Raw genomic sequence first — 19,756 nt, 5'->3', positions numbered from 1 at the left:
AATGACAGCTCCTTCTCAGTAGACGATTTTTAGGCATAAATAAGTGATTGGAAGAATTATCATCTAATGATAGGTCTACCTTTCATTAAACTGACACATCATTGTGAAGTATCGTATTCATGATCTGTGGAACAAGTATTCATGTAAGTAGGTACTGATTTTGTAGATATCTTATTTGATACATCTACGAAACAAACTATTTAAACCAAAAAAGAGCTTTCAAATGGAACTGCTTTACGTTTTGTGGGCGAACGACACAATTGAGTTCGTTACATTCGATGTGAACACGTGTGTTTACGTTACAGGTTTCGTTGTTTATGCCGGTTTATGAAGTCTATAACACTTTCTACAACCAAGGCACTAAAAGACACACACGCAATATTTACATTTTATGCAGTGCATAACGCATATTGTCAGTAGAGAATGCGTCTCAATTGGTAACACTGAAATATTCGGGGCGAATATATTGCCGAACATCGAAAGTGTTTCAGCAGTTCACAAAGTTCATTGTGAAGTAATGGCTGTAAAACTAAATTTGTACAGTGGTTACGCAATAATTTATCACTTCTAGCTGTGTATAATAAGCTACATTTAATGTGGTGAAGTTAGCTGGAAATCCACTGAGAAATACTGGAAGTGAAATCAGGAATCAGAATGCTGCCTTGAACTCCCGCCGACGTTCTGCCAACAGTCACGTGATTCTATGTTGCAGCCACGCCAGATGTATAGCCGCTGCACTGTTTGCCCAGTCTATTAGTATCTATGGTCGAAGATTCTAACCTGCTTGTTTGTTTGTAACATCCTTGGGCACAATGTAAGTTGTAGAATTATCTTTGCTTCTGTTGCTTACATCAAATATAAACAATGCCAGTGATGCGACGTGTAGAAACAAGAGTGATTGTTAAAGAACGAGCATTTAATGTTTTATGTAAATAGTTTCTAGATGTGGTGATAACGATTCGAAATGCAATGTATCTTGTTCTGTTGCTCGTGATAAATGTGTTGCAATCAACAATTAACTCCGAAAATTTGTGTGTGATATATTAAGAAAGAAACTCCAAGAATGTCTGTCAGTGGTTCGGAGCTTAAAAGTGCATTGAGGAAAACAGAATTTCCTTTTTGCGCAAGAGAAGCTCTTTCTCGGGTTGGTTAGTATGTGTGTGTTAACTAAAATATGTCAATCACCGTTAAAAATACCTTGAACCATATTATGTTTTGGTGTCTCATAACAGCAATGTTACTTCACTTCGTTCCAGAACAGTTAACACAGAATACCGGTCGCCCGCCAAGTATCAAACACTTAGATCTAGCAATGGATTTGATGGCTGAATTCATCTTCTGCGAAGTAGAAAGACGTGGAGGGAAAAGAAAGGTGAATGCTACATTGTTTAGTGTCGATCATGCCGACTGGTTTTAGAGTAAACATATAATTGCGTAGTGTAGACTTTGTTACCGAGTGAACCTGTTATTAGGAGAGTACGAGTTTCAAACTGTATATTTAGTCCTGATTTGAGTTGTGACGTATGCATTACCCCTTTACAGTCTCTATTTCGTGAAGAGAACTTCATGCTATAGCTGTAGCAGTGTCTGAAACAGGACACGATTTGAATAGGGAAATGTTGAATGGTGGTAGTGATGGCTATGACTCTTTCACTCACTATATTAGTGTTAATTCCATATATTGCATTATCTTAATTTTCTGCAGCTAAACAGTGCTATCAGGCAAATTAATATACAACTGGAAGTTGTTTTGATGAGTGTTGACGTGGTGAAGTCTTCACACCGATTTGATCAACTTATCAGCGACTATTGCCTGTGTCAGAATTTGTCTTTCTATAACTTGATCCAAGCCAGTTTTTTTTTGCCTTATGAAATCATGTCTTTCATCATTTTTTTAGGTTTCTCCATTGATTTGGATAAATTGGTTGACTTTTGTCATTACACAAAAGGTTTATCTGTGTACCCTCACGGAATGGAGACGTTTGACTTTCTGACTTTTGCAGCTGTTGTGCTCCTTGATAAGTTGGAGTCAATCCATATATTCAAATTTCGTAGTCAATAGAGTTACCATTGAGTTTATCTGGCCTCTCCAAGAAATTGCACCTCCTTGTGATTTAAACAGGTATATAATGGTTGACTTTCTGCTCTCTTTCTGTCTCCTGCCCAGTCTGCATCACTGTTCTCATTGTTGATGTTGTTCTGTTCCTATTGCAGCTTCAGGACTTTAGTCCTTCAAAGGATTCTTTTAACTACCTACCTGGATCATTGCTGAAGTGAATTAACAACACAAGTTGTATATGTGAAGTTAGGTCTTTGATCTCTCAAAGGCTTTTGATTGTGTAAATCATGAAATTCTGCTAGACAAGCTCAAGTATTGTGGCATGAGTGGGACAGTGCACAAATGGTTTAATTCGTACCTAACTGGAAGAGGGCAGAAAGTTGAAATAAGTAGTTCTCGTAACATGCAAAGATCAGCACATTCTTCAAACTGGGGAACTATCAAGAATGGGGTTCCACAAGGGTCAGTCTTGGGTCCTTTGTTGTTCTTATTATATATTAATGACTTGCCATTCTATATTCATGAAGAGGCAAAGTTAGTTCTCTTTGCTGATGATACAAGTATAGTAATCACACCTGACAAACAAAAATTAACTGATGAAATTGTCAATACTGTCTTTCAGAAAATTACTAAGTGGTTCCTTGTAAACAGACTCTCACTGAATTTTGGTAAGACACAGTACATACAGTTCCGTACAGGGAATGGTATGACGCCATTAATAAATATAGACCTTAATCAGAAGCATATAGCTAAGGTAGAATATTCCAAATTTTTAGGTGTGTCCATTGATGAGAGATTAAATTGGAAGAAACACATTGATGATCTGCTGAAACGTTTGAGTTCAGCTACTTATGCAATAAGGGTCATTGCAAATTTTGGTGATGAACATCTTAGTAAATTAGCTTACTACGCCTATTTTCACTCATTGCTTTCATATGGCATCATATTTTGGGGGAATTCATCACTGAGGAATAAAGTATTTATTGCACAAAAGCGTGTAATCAGAATAATAGCTGGAGTCCACCCAAGATCATCCTGCAGACATTTATTTAGGGATCTAGGGATATTCACAGTAGCTTCTCAGTATATATACTCTCTTATGAAATTTGTTATTAACAACCAAACCCAATTCAAAAGTAATAGCAGTGTGCATAACTACAATACTAGGAGAAAGGATGATCTTCACTATTCAAGATTAAATCTAACTTTGGCACAGAAAGGGGTGAATTATACTGGCACCAAAGTCTTTGGTCACTTACCAAATAGTATCAAAAGTCTGACAGATAACCAACAAGTATGCCTATTTAAGAAGAAATTAAAAGAATTTCTGAATGACAACTCCTCCTACTCCATAGAGGAATTTTTAGATATAAATTAAGAAAAAAAAGGAAAAAAAATATTTAAAAAATAAAAAAAAATAAATAAAAACAAAAAACACAAAAAAATAAAATTTTTAGGCCTATATTAACTTAAGTATGTTGTTAAATTAACCTAATTATGTCATGTATTAGAAAATTCGACTCGTTCCACATCTTTACGAAATATCGTATTCACGATCCATGGAACTAGTATTAATCTAATCTAATCTAACCAACTGTGGATATATTATGGGTCTAGTGTAGCAGGGGATACAACCCGTCGGCTTTGCACAATGACGTCACAAGTCGCCAGATAGCAGTTTACCATTTTGGCTTTTGCTGTTATGTTTCAGTTTCGTTTTTTTACTGATTGCTTAATAAAGTGGATCTGTTTATTCTATCTCGTGAGATTTTTTTTTTAAAAAGCCAAAAAACCCTTATCAGCCACTGAAGGGAGCTACAACACTAAGAAGAATCGCTTCTCGATTGGCGACTTGTGACGTCAATGTCCAAAGCCGACGGGTTGTATCCCCTGCTACACTAGTCCCTATATTATACTGCCTACAGCTTCTCTGTAGGATTTATTTATCATGGCTATTTTATCTTCATTTGTCTTGGAAGTCATATATAAGTACATGATTGTTGTTGAGAGGTTGTTTTGTCATTGGATTTAAGTTCTTCGTATTGTACTTTTCAAGAACTGGTTATATTTATTGAGACTGGTTCTTCCATAATAGTCCCCATTTGTGATCTCTCATGACTTTGGCGCCTAAGCAATTGGGATCTTTCATTTTAAATTGCTTGTTGAGCGTGCATTCCTTCCCTTGCAGATTATTAATGAAAATCACCATGCTGTTGATATAAATTGCAACAACTAAAATGTCATTTCCTTTCTTATTTTGGTAAAAAACATGGATCTCCTATATGTCATTTGAAAGTTCAAGTTTAAAGAGTGCATCATTTAGTTTAATTTTCCAATTGTGCGTACCTTGTTTGAATGTGCGCACTGTTTTCTTCAGCCTCTTGTTGTTTTTTAATTAACAGTTGTAATGATAAAATCAAATTTTGAAATTTTAATGTAGGCTAAATCAGTTCTTTCCAATTACCTACCAGAGTGCTGTAACAACATCTTAAGCAACTTATGTCTAGATCGCATTTGATGGCTGAACCAACAGATATGTTATTGGACTGTAGCGGCTTACTTGAGAAGAGGTCTCTTCGTAGTCTAATCCCTCTTTTTTTTGGGTGCTTCCTTTAACTACCTAGACTGCTTTATATCAGATAATGTGCTGTTGTAACCCGACATTGCTTGCAACCTACTTAGAGGTTCATGCTCAGGTCAGAGGTGACGTGGGGATGTGAGACTAGTTGTTTGTTGGTACATGAGCAGGTATGTAGAGAACTGAAATGGCTACGAGGTCAAGCTGAGATTTTTCAAGTGTCTGTGGTTGGAGACAGTACGAATGACTTGTATCTTAGGCTCCTTTGTGATTGTTGTTCTTGGATGCTGTTATCACACTCACATTCTACTGGTTATGTTTTAATCCTTCTGTCATAATTACGTGTCCTAAGTAAGTTAATGCCGTCCACAGGAACTCACACTTGACAATCTGCAACTTTAAATTCTGTGGTCAGAATCTTTCAAACACTTCTCCAAGTCTACAAACCTGCGTTATGCTCTTCTAATGTAGCTCCAAACGCAACCACATCATCTAAATGCACCAACATCTTGCATCCCACCTCTCTCACCAGCTGTGCTTGCAAGGTGATGGAATGTATGATTCATGCCAGGCTGCTATGTTGGCTCGAGTCTCTCAATTTACTAACTGCTGCACAGTGTGGATTTTGAGCCGCCTTTCTGCATATGACCATCTCGTTACTTTGTCCACCCATGTCATGAATGGTTTTCTGCAGAAATCCCGGGCTGGCTGTGTTTTTCCATTTGGAGAAGGCGTGTGACGCCTGCAGGAGAACTGGTATCCACTGTACTCTCTACACATGGGGCTTCCATAGCCGCCTGCCTGATTCCTTGAGGAACTTTTAAAATATCGAGTTTTCAAGGTGCATGTGGGTTCTGCCTTGTTTCCATCCTGAGTGTCATCCTGTTTGCTATCGCCATTAAGCCTCCGGCTCCCTTTTTGTTGATGATTTTGCCATCTGTTGGAGTTCTCCATAGACCTCTCTTATTGAGTGACATTTTCAGTGATGTCTGAATCACTTTTACTCATGGAGCGTTGACAATGTCTTTTGTTTTTCCATTGACAGAATCTTTTGTATGAATTTATGGCGGCGCAGTTGTTTTCTCCCACCATCTTTACATCTTGGTCCTGTTGCTCTTCCATTTGTTGAAACTACATAATTCGTGGGACTCGTGCTCATTAGGAAACTCTCTTGGTCCTCCCGTGTGTCTTATCTAGCAGCCCGCTATATGTGGTCCCTCAGTGTCCTGTGGGTCCTCAATGGTACTTCCTGGGGTGCAAATCAAACCACTCTCCTCCTTTTGTACTGGTCCCTTGTCCATTCGAAACTAGACTATGGGTGTTTTGTTTATGCATCTGCACGTCCATCCCTATTACGCTGTTTCAACACTGTCCACCATTGTGGCATCCATTTGGCCACTGGCGCCTTTTACACAAGCTGCGAGGTGCCAGGGCTAGCAGTGTATTTAACACTAAATTTTTCTCGAATCTTTATATGGAAATGATGCTTTAAGCACCCTCTTTTCTAACTCCTACTTTTGCTGTTGCACATGGATGATTAAGAAGAAACATGAAGTGACTGTAATTGACCCTGCAAGTGGAGTAGAAAAGAGTTTGGCACCTGAAATAATTTAATTGGATGGAAATTAAGGGAAGTTTCATTAACGTAGTGAGAAATGAACGGGTTGCTTCACCGATTAACAGAATGAAAGTTCTGTCCAAAATAACAATTTAATTTATTATGACTAAACTCAAAATAATAAACAAAACACACGAGACATTTACAATACATCAAATTGGATACTCAAATAAATGCTGTGAAGGTGAAGTTGTCCATCAACTAGATTGTGACATTTATGACCAAGTGGTATGTGGAACCAATTCCTTGCAACTCAAATCTTAAGAGAAACACCGAGCCAACTCAACATTAATTGCTGCTACGGTAGTGATAACTCAGACAATGAACACCCAAGACAGAAGAAAGTTAGGAAAGACGAACATGCGCACTCTGCTGAGCTCTGATTTAGTGATAACTCAGACAATGAACACCCAAGACAGAACAAAGTTAGGAAAGACGAACAGGCGCGCTCTGCTGAGCTCTGATTATCACAGTGCAAATTCCCTAATCTGCCGGTGCTGCAGACATACATTACCAAGCTGTCTTCTTAACTGCAAGGACACGATCTGGCGTACCGGAAGCGATGGCTGGTTGCTTCAACGTCCTGTCGTGGTGATGATAATGTCGTGAGTTTAGCCCGAAACAAATTGTCCTGGTCTGGTTGTTCCAGACTAAAAACTTCCTATCAATACAAACGTGCCTCTGAGGGAGACGAAGAAGGCTCGCCACACAATCACTGATGGTACAGTGATTGATTTTAACAAGCGAAGTCACACAGTAACTCCGATACAGTCAACTTTAGCCAAAACTGCCCAAGACAGACAACATAGGCCGCTTGTATTCGGAAAGTTAAATTGAAGTCGAAACTTCAGCAACTTCGTTAAACAGTTACAATCAAATAAAAGTATATTAGACAGCCAATGGAAGGCAGGCTGTCCAGAGCAGCGAGAGCTCAGTCTTGTAACCTACTCCAACCGAAAGGCGAGAACCGACTCCCACCAGAGCACCCGTACAAACCGAACACAGAACATTTCCACCCCTACGACAGTGGCCGTGGTTAAACGTTCGAATCAGCGACTCGAAAACTGGCGGAAAATTCCACTCTATTGCTGAAGCACTACCATTCCACCAGTGGAGATTCTTGGCGCCAATTTCTGCGCCGATTTTGCTACGTCATGGAGCTATGCCCTGAGCAAGCCAATCACAGTTACGATTTTGCAGAAAACGCGGGAATTTGCACGCCAAGACTGCCTGGGGACACAATTCATTCCCAAGCCTCGCTGGTAGCCCACCAGAAAGTGTTTTCGCTGAGTTTCTGCGAAGTAACGGAATCTCCAGCCCAGCTGCTCCTTCAGGCCCCTGTGGGCGTGTCTCCTCCGCTTTTATGACAATGTCAGTGTCTGGAAAGCATTCCCTCTACTCCCTCACACCCGTCGGCTTAACCCTTTCAAGATCAGCAGAGCCCGCCTGTTACCGGACCACCCGGGTGGCGAGAGACGCTGCGTGGGAAGTCCCCGTGTGAAGGAATAGCGACTTTTCACCGCATGCAATTAGAGAGGAAGATTGAATTACTCAGACTAAGATAGAAATATGAGAGGGGGCTCATGCCACCTCTCAAAGCCAAGTTGAGAGTATGTGCCAAAGCTGCTGAACTACCACTGTGCTACTGCGGTGACTTTCTCCTCAACAGGTATGCATGCCGTTTGTCTGCCATGCGTGGCCACCCATCGTATGCCTCTTTTGATTGCCAATATGGGGTGCGTCCCTCTTTGTCCACTTTCGGCTCTTGCTCTGGCAGCTTAACTTCACATTACTGCAACTTTCTTGTATGATGTGAACCCTTCACCACATTGGCTTCATGCAGTGGCCCTTGTTCACTTTGGGCTATATTCGCTTCCTAAGGACACTACTCCAGTCTCACTCTGTTGCCTTCAATTTCACAACCTTCGCATGGAACTTGGCTATAGTACCTTTGTGTATGCTGATGGCTCTCGAACTGACCGTGGTGTCGGTTGTGCATTCGTCAGTGGGGCCGACATTTTTCGGTATCAGCTTCCGGCACACTGCTCAGTATGTACAGCAGAGCTCTTCGCCCTGTATCAGGCCATGGAGCACATCCTGTGACACAGGTTTTTCAATTGTGTCCTCTGCTCAAACTCTGTCAGCACCCTTCGAGGTCTCTGATCACTATACGCTACCCATCCCTTGGTGCAGCGGGTCCAGGAAAACTGTCACTCACTCTTCATGGAGCTACTGTGTTGTTTATGTGGGTACCTGGTCATGTCTGCTAGGAAACAAGGCTGTGGATGCTTCTGCCAAGACTGTAGTCCTCGTACCTCAGCCCACTTGTTCTTATATTCCCTCCCATGATCTCTCTGTTGCCATCTGTCAGGAAGTGGTGTCACTTTGGCATCACCATTGGTCCTCCCTTCATGGGAATAAACCTCAGATTATTAAGCCTCTTCCAGCGACTTGGATGACCTCCTTTTGGCCCTATGCGCAAATTGTAACTGTCCATCATTCCTTGACAGAATGCCCATTTTTTAACCGTTTACATTCCCGCTTGGGTTTGCAGTCTGAGTTATCGCCCATTTCAGCAAATAGTACGTGGGCTGTCAACAGCATTTTACTTTTTATTTGTCGTAACAGTATGGCGAAGACCATTTAAGTTTTAGTTCTGGACATTCGTTTCTCCGTGGTGTATTTTGTAGACCTTTCTCCATGTCCCTGTTTTTAGCTGTCTTCTCTTACATTGATTGGAATTGACATGTAGTTACTTTTTAACTCCTCTCTGTCTTCGTGTTCTATAGTTTTGACTTGGGCACTTATGACCCCAATTGTTTTTAAACCCTAAAACAAAACAATCCAATCCAATCCCTGAAGCTCAGTTAGTAATGTGTTTGTCAGTTTCTAAAAACTAGCTCCACTGTCTATTCTGCATTCATAATGTTTTTCTGGAGTAGAGAAGGCCATTTTCTCATTGTGCAGTTTCTGATGGTAACCCTTTCCACAGTCTGAAATGGTGAAGCATGTGGCTATTCCTAAACTATCTAAAATTTTGTCAGTACATGATAGCAGGAATACACTGCTAATGCAGTTGTCATTTAACATCTGGTAACTTGCAACTCTTTTCCACTTTCATTTCTGTGAAACATCTGTCTCCTTCAGAATCGTCAGTAATGGAAAATTCACACTTGTGCTCAGTGTAATAACTTCTCATTTCTGAAGAGTTCCTTTTGTGCCTCTGGTAGTTGATAAGGCTGGATATTTATCACTTTCCCTTGGGCGTCTCTTTCACCATCTCAGTATCTCTCTCTGGGCAGGTGAAGTACATCGTGATATGCAATACACAGTTCAATAATTGAAGTAATTTCTTCTTCGTTTAAGTGATGCACTCGAACCATTTCCTTTAATCTGCTAAATCTCGACCTTATCTTGTCTCTTGATCCACAGAAATTATACTGTGTGTGAGGCATTCCTCACCTTCTTCTATGATAGGTGCTGCTTCTATCTTCACCGGGGGGCTCATGCCAATGTAACTTTTTCTTTTGTGGTGTTCAAAAAACTAGTGACACAAGTGACACTCTGAACAGTCACCAAGATTGCAGGTATATACACACCTGTTTGCAAGTCCTGCTTCTCGATTGTTTCTTTGGTCAGATCTGTGTTGTGCACTTTGATCCTTATAATCATTCATCTCGAAGAACTGTTTGTGTAACAGCAAACAGGCTATCCTTCCTTTTTGTCTGCTGCTCATCTTTGTTCGTTGTTTCCCATAGCTGTGGTGCCCTATCACTTCTTATTTCTTTGAAGAAAGAACAGGTTTCTTGCTCTAGAGTCACTCTTCTCTCTCGGCTCTATGTCCGATTCTGTGTGGATTCTTACTGATACCAGTAGCTTCTTTGTTGCATAGTCTGTGATTAATTTTGAACTCTTGCAGATGTTTTTGCTTCAGATTCCTTCACGTGGTTCATCTAACTCCTCCTCTTCTATGTAAAACTTGTGTTCGACACACACACACACACACACACACACACACACACACACACACACACATTGTCGTCTATCCTCAGCGTTAACATCTTGGCTTTGTGCGATTCAGTTACTTCTTGAATGACTCCACTGAGTTTAATCCATTTGTTTGTACTCTTCAGTGCTGATCCCTTTATTACTATGTACTATGAGACTTGTGATTCAAACACTTCCCTGCATGCATCTTATATTTACGAAATCATTCCTTCCCTTGCAGTCTACTGAGTACCACTTTGCACCGTGGGTCAACTGCGTACTTATTCTGTTCTGTTTCCTTGTTTCTGAGGTTCCGTATGTCCTGGTTCTTTACAATTATAATGTATCACGGGTCTTGCCTTATCACATGGCCTGGAATGCCCTTGAAAATTGCATCAATGACACGCCAATTGATGCATGCTTCCATTTTCCATGTGATGACCTGTGCGTAGAGCTTCCTCAGTTCTTCTCGGCAGCGACAAATGATGATGTGTCCGTTTCACTTCTCCATGATGTATATTTTCCTTAGATGTGTCTCTGTAGTGCAGTTCCTTGTGTTATGACCTCCTTTCTTGTATTTAAAGCAGTAATCTCGTGCTGGATGACTGGATTCACTGAACTTTTTTTTTTGCAAGGGGCAATGAATGCTTTTTCTGTTAATGCACGATCCATTACGTGAGCTTATGTTAAATGCACTCCTCTTGCTCTCACCACTGTTTTAATCCCCTCATCCTTGATTTCCTGTATGAATACTCCTCATGCCTCCTTCCCAATTAGAGATTAGCTTCTCGAAATATAACTGAGCTAGGTGGCGCAGTGGTTAGCACACTGGACTCGCATTCGAGACGATGATGGTTCAGACCTGCAAACCTGCATCTAGCCATCCAGATTTGGGGTTTCTGTTGCTTCAAACAAATGCCGGGATGGTTCCTTTGAAAAGGCACGGCCGATTTCCTTCCCCGTCCTTGACACAGTCCGAGCTTGTGCTCCGTCTCTAATGACCTCAGTGTTGATGGGATGTTAAACCAAGTCTTCCTTTCTTCTCAGAATGTCTGTTTTCCTCATCCCTATTCCCATCCAAAGCTCTCAGAGTTAACTTAAATGTGTCCGACAACACTTTTTGCTAAGCAAAGGGTTCACTACCTTCCAGATTGATATTAGGTGATTTTTTGTCCTTTCTCAGAGCCATAGTCTCCATCCCATGTTGTGACTCACTCACAATGTCTGTTGGTCAGGCGGGTGGCACTGTGTTCACATTTACTGAAAGTGTAATATTGGAATTTGGTGTGGTCAGGCATGTATGTGTCACTGATTCAGATGTTGGTGGCCCTGACCTTGATTGTCGTAACTGCTGTGAAGGCATCCTCTGATATTTAATGCAACAGTCTGCTCACTGTGGTCTCATATTCTTGTGATACGGGATGGTGGATGATTTCCTGACTTGTTCTTTCTTTGCTCCTGCTGTACACCAAAAGAACTACTCTGCCTGTTCACTGTAATTGATCTACCTTGAAAGCTCAAGCCAGGTCATCCTAAGATGGGGCTTGTTAGTTCTCCTAAGAGAAGATCCTGTCATTCATACTCTAAGGTACCTTAGTTCCTAGTAAAGATACTCAGCCAGGTATCAAAGCCTGGATCCCACATTGGACACCAGTTTATTTGTTGTAATCCATTGTGGGTTTACACGACCACTATGTCTAACCAGTGAGGTCAACTGTACAGCAGCTGTGCCTAATAGGTGGTGGGACAAAGAGGAGGCTGTGGCAGGGAGGTAGAGGGATAGCAGGGTAGGGGTAGGCGAAGGTTCAGTGCTGCTTGTGGTAGCATGCAGGACCTCAGTGGGGTCAGGGTAGGGCTGCTAGGTGCAGTCGGGAGGTCCCGAGGTGGCAGAGGGGAGGGTGAGTGGAAAGGAGAGACGTAGAGGAGGGCAAAAAGACTAATGGGGGCATTGGTGGAATAGAAGGCTGTGTAGTGCTGGAGTGGGGGCAGGGAAGGGGATAGGTGAGTGAAGGACAGGGACTAGCGAACACTGAGGCCAGGGGAGCTTATGGGAACATAGGGCATAATCCAGAGAGAGTTCCTGTCTGCACAATTAAGAAAAGCTGGTGTTGGTTGGGTGGATCTAGATGGATCTAGACGACACAGCCTGTGAAGCAGTCATTGAAATGAAGCACACTGTGGTGGATAGCATGTTCAGCAACTGCGTAGTCCGACATTCTCTGGGCCACAGTTTGTCAGTGGCCATTTGTGTAGGCATACAGCTTTTCGGTTGTCGTGCCCTCGTAGGAAGCAGCACAGTGGTCACAGTGCAGTTTGTAGATCACAACTGCTTTCACAGGTAGCCCTGCCTGTGATGGGATAACCCATGATAATTGATTTATAGTGATCAGGTACCCCTGCCAATAAAATGTGTCCTGTCCATTCATATTTCACTACGAAGCATTTAACATATAAAAAGTGGAAATTATTTTTTTTCTGTACTCTTCTATGAATGTACAGTTCTCCAGGCAAATTGTATGGAGTGTTTTCAACAAACCAGTTCTTCCATAAAGTCCTCTGTCTTCACATACATGTTCTAATTTGTTCTAGGATTTTTGTGGCTCTGATGTTCTGCAAGTGTACATAAAATGCTGGAGCAACCAAAATTGTGGTGCCACCCATCTGCTTTGATCTGTGCTATAAATGTGTTGTGTTGTTTGATGCCTTGGTAGTGTGGCCTATTTGAAGTGGATTGTGTTTGCAGAGGATGTGTTGGAGTATGTGGTGGTGCTTTCTAGTGTGGGCTGTCTATGTTTCTAAATAGTTCATGAGCGCTGTTCATGATTCATTGGCCTTTTTGAGTGCTGATTGTGAGAATAATGTTGGAAGGGTTTGTTAGTGTGGTATTTTGACGTTGGCAGCTATGCGCAGTAAACTCATTTTTGCGTTTGGAATTATTAGTGCGGGTGCTGTTTATGGTTGGAGATTCACTTTACTATCATTTATTTTTTTGGTAGTTATGGACATGAAAACGAAATTCATGAATAGGTCCCTGCATGCTGCAGTGGGTGATGACATGTTGACCACGACTAAATTCCTGCAGTTATTTTGTCCAGTGACCAGTACATATGATGCTGTCAGCATGATAACATATGGCTTTTTATCTGTAGGGGTTCCTGGTTTGAGAGGTCGTGGATGGCCGTTAGAGAGTTGGTTTGATGACATATTGTTTTTGCTGTCACTAGATTCGTTGGTTAGTAAGTACTTTTTATTTTTTTGTTATAGTACATATGGTTTGTGTATTTATGTGCATAATTCTGTTTTTCTTGTTGTCGAAATTGGTGTTAGTGCAGTTCTTTTGGGTTGCTTTGTTAGTTATTGATAATTATGATGGATTGTGATTTATGGGTATCATAGAGTTTGTTTTACTTATATTGTCGAGTTTAGGTTTTTGATATTAGTTATATGGACTCTGTTTTAGTTATAAAGGTTAATTGATATTTCTGTTACTTGGTTGTGGTGTGTGTGTGTGTGTGTGTGTGTGTGTTTTTCATGACATTGTGGACATTTAAGCTATATAGGTTAAGAGAAATTTCTGCATTTTTAGTTGCTTCTGCAACAGTGTTCTAACCTGATTTGTTTACCATGGGGGACCGGTACTATCTCTTATTAATTTATTTGATCTGTGTCTCTCAGTTGCCATCAATACTATTTCTCTGAATTTAAACGACACTTGTTTTGTGATTACTAGATTAGGAGTGGAGACTTTCTCTTAGGAAGGTGTCAATGAATTTTTATCTGTTTTTTTTTTTTTTTAATTTCTTTTTTATAGGTACATTTTGCATATTTGTTTTTTGTGGATGTGGCTGTTATGGTATTCAGTCATCCTACAACAATCTTTTGGTCACTATACTCTGTATGCGTCATGATGCTCCGTATTTACATTTGTCGCTAAGAGGTCAAATATGTTTTCGCAACCATTTACAGTTTGAATGGGTTCCTGACTAACTGTTGAAAATAATTTTCAAATAAAGCATTCAGGATGATTTCTGACAGCATTTTATGCCTACCACTGACTTGGAATGTATATTTTCACCAACATAATGGCAGTAGATTGAAGTCGCCACCAACTGTAATTCTGTGAGTGAGGTACCTCTTAGAAATGAGACTCAAGTTTTGAATTGTTCAGCTACTGTATCATCATAGTCAGTGGTCATTGAAAGAAACTATTTATTAATTTATTCTAGTTGTCAAGTATAACCTGTACTCGCGCTAAATCACAGGAACTATTTATTTCATTTTCACTACAAGGTAAACTGCTTGTGAAAGCAATAAACACTCCATGACTAACTGTATTTAATCTATACTTTCTGAATACAGTTAGGTCCAGATTTCTGTACCTATAACGATTTGAGCTTCTGTTCTTTCTGTTAGTGCTTGGAGCTCTAGTCCTTTGCCAATTCAGCTGCAACAATTCATAACTACAATACTAATTGTAGCTAGGTCTCCTCTTATCGTGTCTTTGCAGGGCACCCTTTCAGCCAGACACCCTTTCTGTAGTCTCCCAAGATACACTAAAAAAACCACCTAGTCCACTCCACACAGCATCCACTACCCATGTAGCTGCTTCCTTTGTTTAGTGGACACCTGAATTATTAAGCAGAACCTGAAAACCCACCATCCTGTGGTGCAATTCAAGAAATCTGCAACCTACATGGTTGCAGAATCATTTGAGCTTCTGATTCATACTGTCCTTTTGGCTCTGTTCCAGAAGTCTCCACACAGTCCTATCAATGATGCTACAGATGGTGTGCTCCAATTCATCTCACTAACAAGTCTGGCAGTCCTTGCCACTGCAGCTAGCTGACCGAAACCAAAGAGACTCTCTTCCAATCCAAAGCTATACACATTGTTAGTTCCGACAGGAGCCAATATCTGCAGTTGGCTGCACCCTGTGCTCTTCATGGCATATAGAAGCACCCTTTGCACATCTGGAATGACTCCTGCGAATGTGTACACAGAGTGCACTTTGGCTACCTTTCTCTGCTTGGCAGCCATATCACCAGGGAAACCGATTATGCACGTAAAATTGGAGCTTCCACCTACCGGTAATTCCATGGTCTGTGACTGCCCAGATCTTGCAGACCAAGAGGCTTTCCCTGAAACAGAGCAAGTGACTGCATCGGGCTTAGGATTACCAGACATGCATTACTCATGGAACACATGGTTCATACATGTCAACAACACTGTTTTCCTTCTGGAAACCAACGTGTGAAGATTGAAATGAACACCTCTGCTTTTGCTTTGTTACTATCAGTTTCAGTTCTTGTGTCAGCCATGTGTACCTGGAGACCCTTTATGTATGACCAGAATTGCCATGGGTTTTATGAGAAGACTTTCAATAAGATTCTACTGCGGTGTTCATCAAAGGCTTCATGCATCGCCTTTTTGATGCCCAAACACGTTTCCTTTAGCTTTTCTCTAGGATCCATATGCTTTGTGATACATATGCCATGTAGTTGTCACTGGTGTTTTTTAAGTTTCTTATCGTTGAGGTGGAGGGTGGCAGGAGGGGTGCTTCAGTCATGAACTGTTCTACTAGGTACATGTGTATCCAGTGTTTGGTCTTCTAAATATGAGCCACAATTCTTCTATATGCTCTTGTACAGAATTAATGTTTCAAGTTCCTCCTAGAGATGTGACACTGTTGCCATTATGTAGTTTACTGAACCTTTCTACATGTTTTGATTGACTATTGTACTTTGGTAAAGATTGTTGTTACTGCCACTTTATGATCACTGATACCATTTTTAATATGGAAGTAAATGAAGCCCTCATGCTTCTTGACAGAGCGTAGGGGGAACGATGTGGGAGATCCGCACTGCCGTACTATGCAAGGTCGTAATGGAGGTGGTTTGCCGTTGCCTTCTTCCAACCGTAATGGGGATGAATGATGATGATGATGAAGACGACACAACAACTCCCAGTCATCTCTGGGCAGGTGAAAATTCCCGACCCTGCCAAGATTCGAACACGGGACCCTGTGCCCAGGAAGCGAGGATGCTACCGCGAAACCACAAGCTGTGGACTATTTTAAATATGGAAATCGTAAATAAAAGTCATGACTATTTGTTGCCGTTAGATCTAATAGATTTCCACCATGAGTAGTCTTGCAGTCTGTTCCAGGAAGTTTTCAGAGAGGACATTTAGTATTGCTTTGCAGAGTGTGTTCTCACTCTCACCACTTACATGACTGAAACAATCCCTTTCAGTTCTTGGGTGATTAAAGTCTCCTCCAATCGTGACAGTATGTTTGGAGAACATATTTACTAACAAACTGAGATTTGTTGTAAGTGTGTAGTAATCTAAGGGTCAATCTGGTGATTGATAGAAAGATGCAGTTATAAATTTATGCACGCGCTTTATACTGTCTCCTACCCAAAAAAATCCTATACACAATGATGTTGACTGCTGAAGCTGATGTCTTGAAGAACTGCGGTGAGCTCTTGCACACTATAAAGACCTCAGCCTGAGTGTGCTGCTCTGCTGAGAGGGAAGTGTGGTTTCCTGGAGTCCCTCCCATTGGTTGTTGCAGATAGTGGCAAGCCCTCACTAATGTCTGTCTGTACTGCCAACTTTGGTGTGGCACTGCAGTCGCTATATGATACCACACTTTTTCAGCTAATTCTTTTTTTATTTAGTATTTTAAGTCAAAACTGTACTACAATTTTCTTTATGTGTGAGGAAATGGTGTGGGTGTGCACAGATATGCACACTTCCATGGGAGATTTTCAGTATCCTTTTAATATATTGGTCAGCAACCAGTTTCGCTATTGCCATTGGCTAATAGTCTTCCAAGTCTCTAATATGTGTACATGGACCATTGTCTCATAAAGATTGCTAATGAGTAAAGACTTTATTCTCACTAAGCATTTGTTCATAACGTGCAGGGGCATTGATAATCATGCCACTAAGTGCCCTGAAACTAATGTCATCATCATCATCATCATCATCCAGTATCACTAACTTTTCATCTGTTTTATTTATATTGTAATTAATGGAAATTTATAACTTAATATTTTTTAATGAAATTTATGCTCTTCAGCACTGTGTGCACTGTTACGAAATTCTGTGGCAGATTAATATTGTGTCTCAGGCTAAGACTCAAATCTGGAAAGTTTGCTTCCACAGGGAGTATTCTCTCTGACTGCGCTACACAGGCACTGCTCACAATCTGCCCTCACAGCTCTAGTCTGCTCCATACTAGTCTTCACAGAAGTTCTCCTGTACAAGTTACAGACTCCTCCAGCCATATCTCCCTAGTATCCCAGGAATGATAATCCAAGGAGGTGTGCAGGAGAGCTTGTGTGAAGTTTGGAATGTAGGGGAGAGATTTGGAGGCAGTAAAGACGTGAGGATGGGTCATTAGTCTTGCAGAGTAGCTCAGTCTGTAAGAGCATTTACTATGAAAGGCAAGGTTTTTTGTTCCTTTCCTTATACAGTTTTAATGTGCCAGGAAGTGTGACATATTTTTTATTTCTTGTATTCTTTAAGACAAAGCAGTTGTGTTGATCACAATTTGTGTGTATGGATCCAAGTTTCCATGCACTACGAAGTCAGCTAATTTTCTGTTACAGCTTAGACATTTTATTTCTTGAATATTTTATATGCAATCTTCTCAAGTTTTCACTCTGCTTAAAAATACAGTCCAAATACAGTTTTAAATGTGATCAGAGACAGTCACCAGAACTGTTGTGTATTAATCTTCTTTCAACCCTGTCAGTTGTAAAATTGCCAGCTAAAATGTTTTGTGTTGTGTTTTCCACATAGAAGCTGACCTGTATCCAAGAACTACAGCTGTTGGAAGTATTGTGTGATTATTTCTCATTTCGAGGAGTCAACAATGATTCAACATGTAACACTGTTTTCATGTCCTTATTCCCTCCGACAAATATGGAGAGATGTCGATTTCTGGCCAAACTTGTGTCTATGGCAATTTCAACAAAAAATACTCCTGTACTAAGTGCAACAGGCATATGGATGCAGGTAAAAATGAAAATTTGATAATATGTTAGTACTGATTTACATTTTAGGAAACCAATTACAACATTGATGAGTTGCATGTATATAAACAGTATTTTACACTGTAAATTTTTTTATGTGCAATAGTATAGTGAAATCTTCAGTTAGCAACAGTTTATCCATTATCGCACAGTTGTTTTATTTTGCTTACTTTATTCTCAATTCCTTTTTTATAGCAACTTGGATGCACTTCTAAAGTCAGTATGGAGCTCGTGCGGGGACTGGTGAAAGATTATTTTGTGCTGGTCCCAAAAGCAGTAAGTGTGCTACAAGATTTGCCCCAGCTGGCGCCACACTTTACAGCCAATTTTCTGACAGCTGTAGCAGATATGTATGGCTCCGAAGGTATGTAGTTGAATCATGAGATGTAACAAGTTTTTATTTGCAGAAAGTAAGAAGTATTTTGCTCCATTTATTCTGTTTCTCATTTTAAATCAACTTGGTAAGTATTTGTACATATTTACAACTGTTGATCTAAAAAGTCAAAATTTTCATTACAAAATTGTTTGTTGTTACTATTAAGATATACAGATAAACAAAATATATTGTAAATCCTGGCCTATGATTTATGTTGAAATTTGAGAGAGGAATACAGATGGTTTTCAGTGGAAGTTGGGTAACATGGATTGCTGCCAGTAACAGTCACAGAAGAGGAGGAGAGGGCAAACAGAAACAATGTAAAAATGGTGATAAGAAAGACTGGTTGTAAGAGAATGAAGAGGGAGTTAGGGAATAGGAAGCATGTGGCCACAGATGGTGAGTAATGTGGGATTCTACCAAGAACATGGCAGGAAACGATGTGATGAAGGGCTAATTCCCACCACGTGTACAGTCCAGATGCTTGGGTAGGGTTGAAACTTGCACCAATATTGAAACAGCTGTTGAATACATTGTTGTCATACTGTGTAGCATGTTCAAAACAGATTTTTGGTTAAACTCAGTTAGATGGCGGCTATTCATACACGTGTTTTGCTGTCATACTCATGTAGAATACTGCACAGTAATTTTAGCCTATCTTACACGCCATTTCCACTTCAGTAATGTAGTAGGAAATACTGCATCTGGACTCCCATTAGGATGTGGTGGGTGGGTTTATGGGACTAGTCTTCTAACTGAGGATTCCACAAGGAAATAGCTTGTATAGTGCAAGATTGAGAGTGTATTTGTGTGATGATGAAATACTACTTTGGGGAACAAAGATATGGTTTTGGGTGAAATATACCTCATCCCAGTGTGTGGCAACAGAAGATCTCCTTGTGATGGAGTATTTTGTTTGCCTGGGTGGTAAGGGGAGAAGTTGTCAGTGTCTGTTTCCCAGTGGTAATGATATTGTTGATGTCTCAATGGGAATGGCACTGGGCACTTGATTCTGGACTTGCTGGACAGTATATTGTCTGTCTTTAAAGGCTTTTGTAAGCTCATTTGTGTAGATAAATGGAGCTTCCCACTGCGG

General features: G+C 40.6%; 1 protein-coding gene across 3 annotated transcripts in view; it reads left to right on the top strand.

Annotated features, from left to right (window-relative positions):
* The first annotated feature begins 849 nt into the window (after window positions 1-849).
* Window positions 850-19,756, top strand: part of LOC124788051 (uncharacterized protein C7orf26 homolog) — a 41,384-nt gene continuing 22,477 nt past the window's right edge. Inside the window, exons 1-4 of one of the 3 annotated variants that reach the window (XM_047255120.1) lie at window positions 850-1,148; window positions 1,262-1,372; window positions 18,052-18,267; window positions 18,480-18,648. In XM_047255120.1, coding sequence (XP_047111076.1) covers window positions 1,313-1,372; window positions 18,052-18,267; window positions 18,480-18,648 — 445 coding nt within the window. In that variant the 5' untranslated portion in view covers window positions 850-1,148; window positions 1,262-1,312. Of the gene's footprint in view, window positions 1,149-1,232; window positions 1,373-18,051; window positions 18,268-18,479; window positions 18,649-19,756 lie in introns of all 3 variants that reach the window. The other 2 variants (XM_047255119.1, XM_047255118.1) reach the window with 2 other exon arrangements.

The sequence above is a fragment of the Schistocerca piceifrons genome, chromosome 3, assembly GCF_021461385.2.
Source record: "Schistocerca piceifrons isolate TAMUIC-IGC-003096 chromosome 3, iqSchPice1.1, whole genome shotgun sequence".
Lineage (NCBI taxonomy): Eukaryota > Metazoa > Arthropoda > Insecta > Orthoptera > Acrididae > Schistocerca > Schistocerca piceifrons.
The sequence above is the reverse complement of the archived record's forward strand: the minus strand, read 5'-3'. Positions and strand labels throughout refer to the sequence as shown.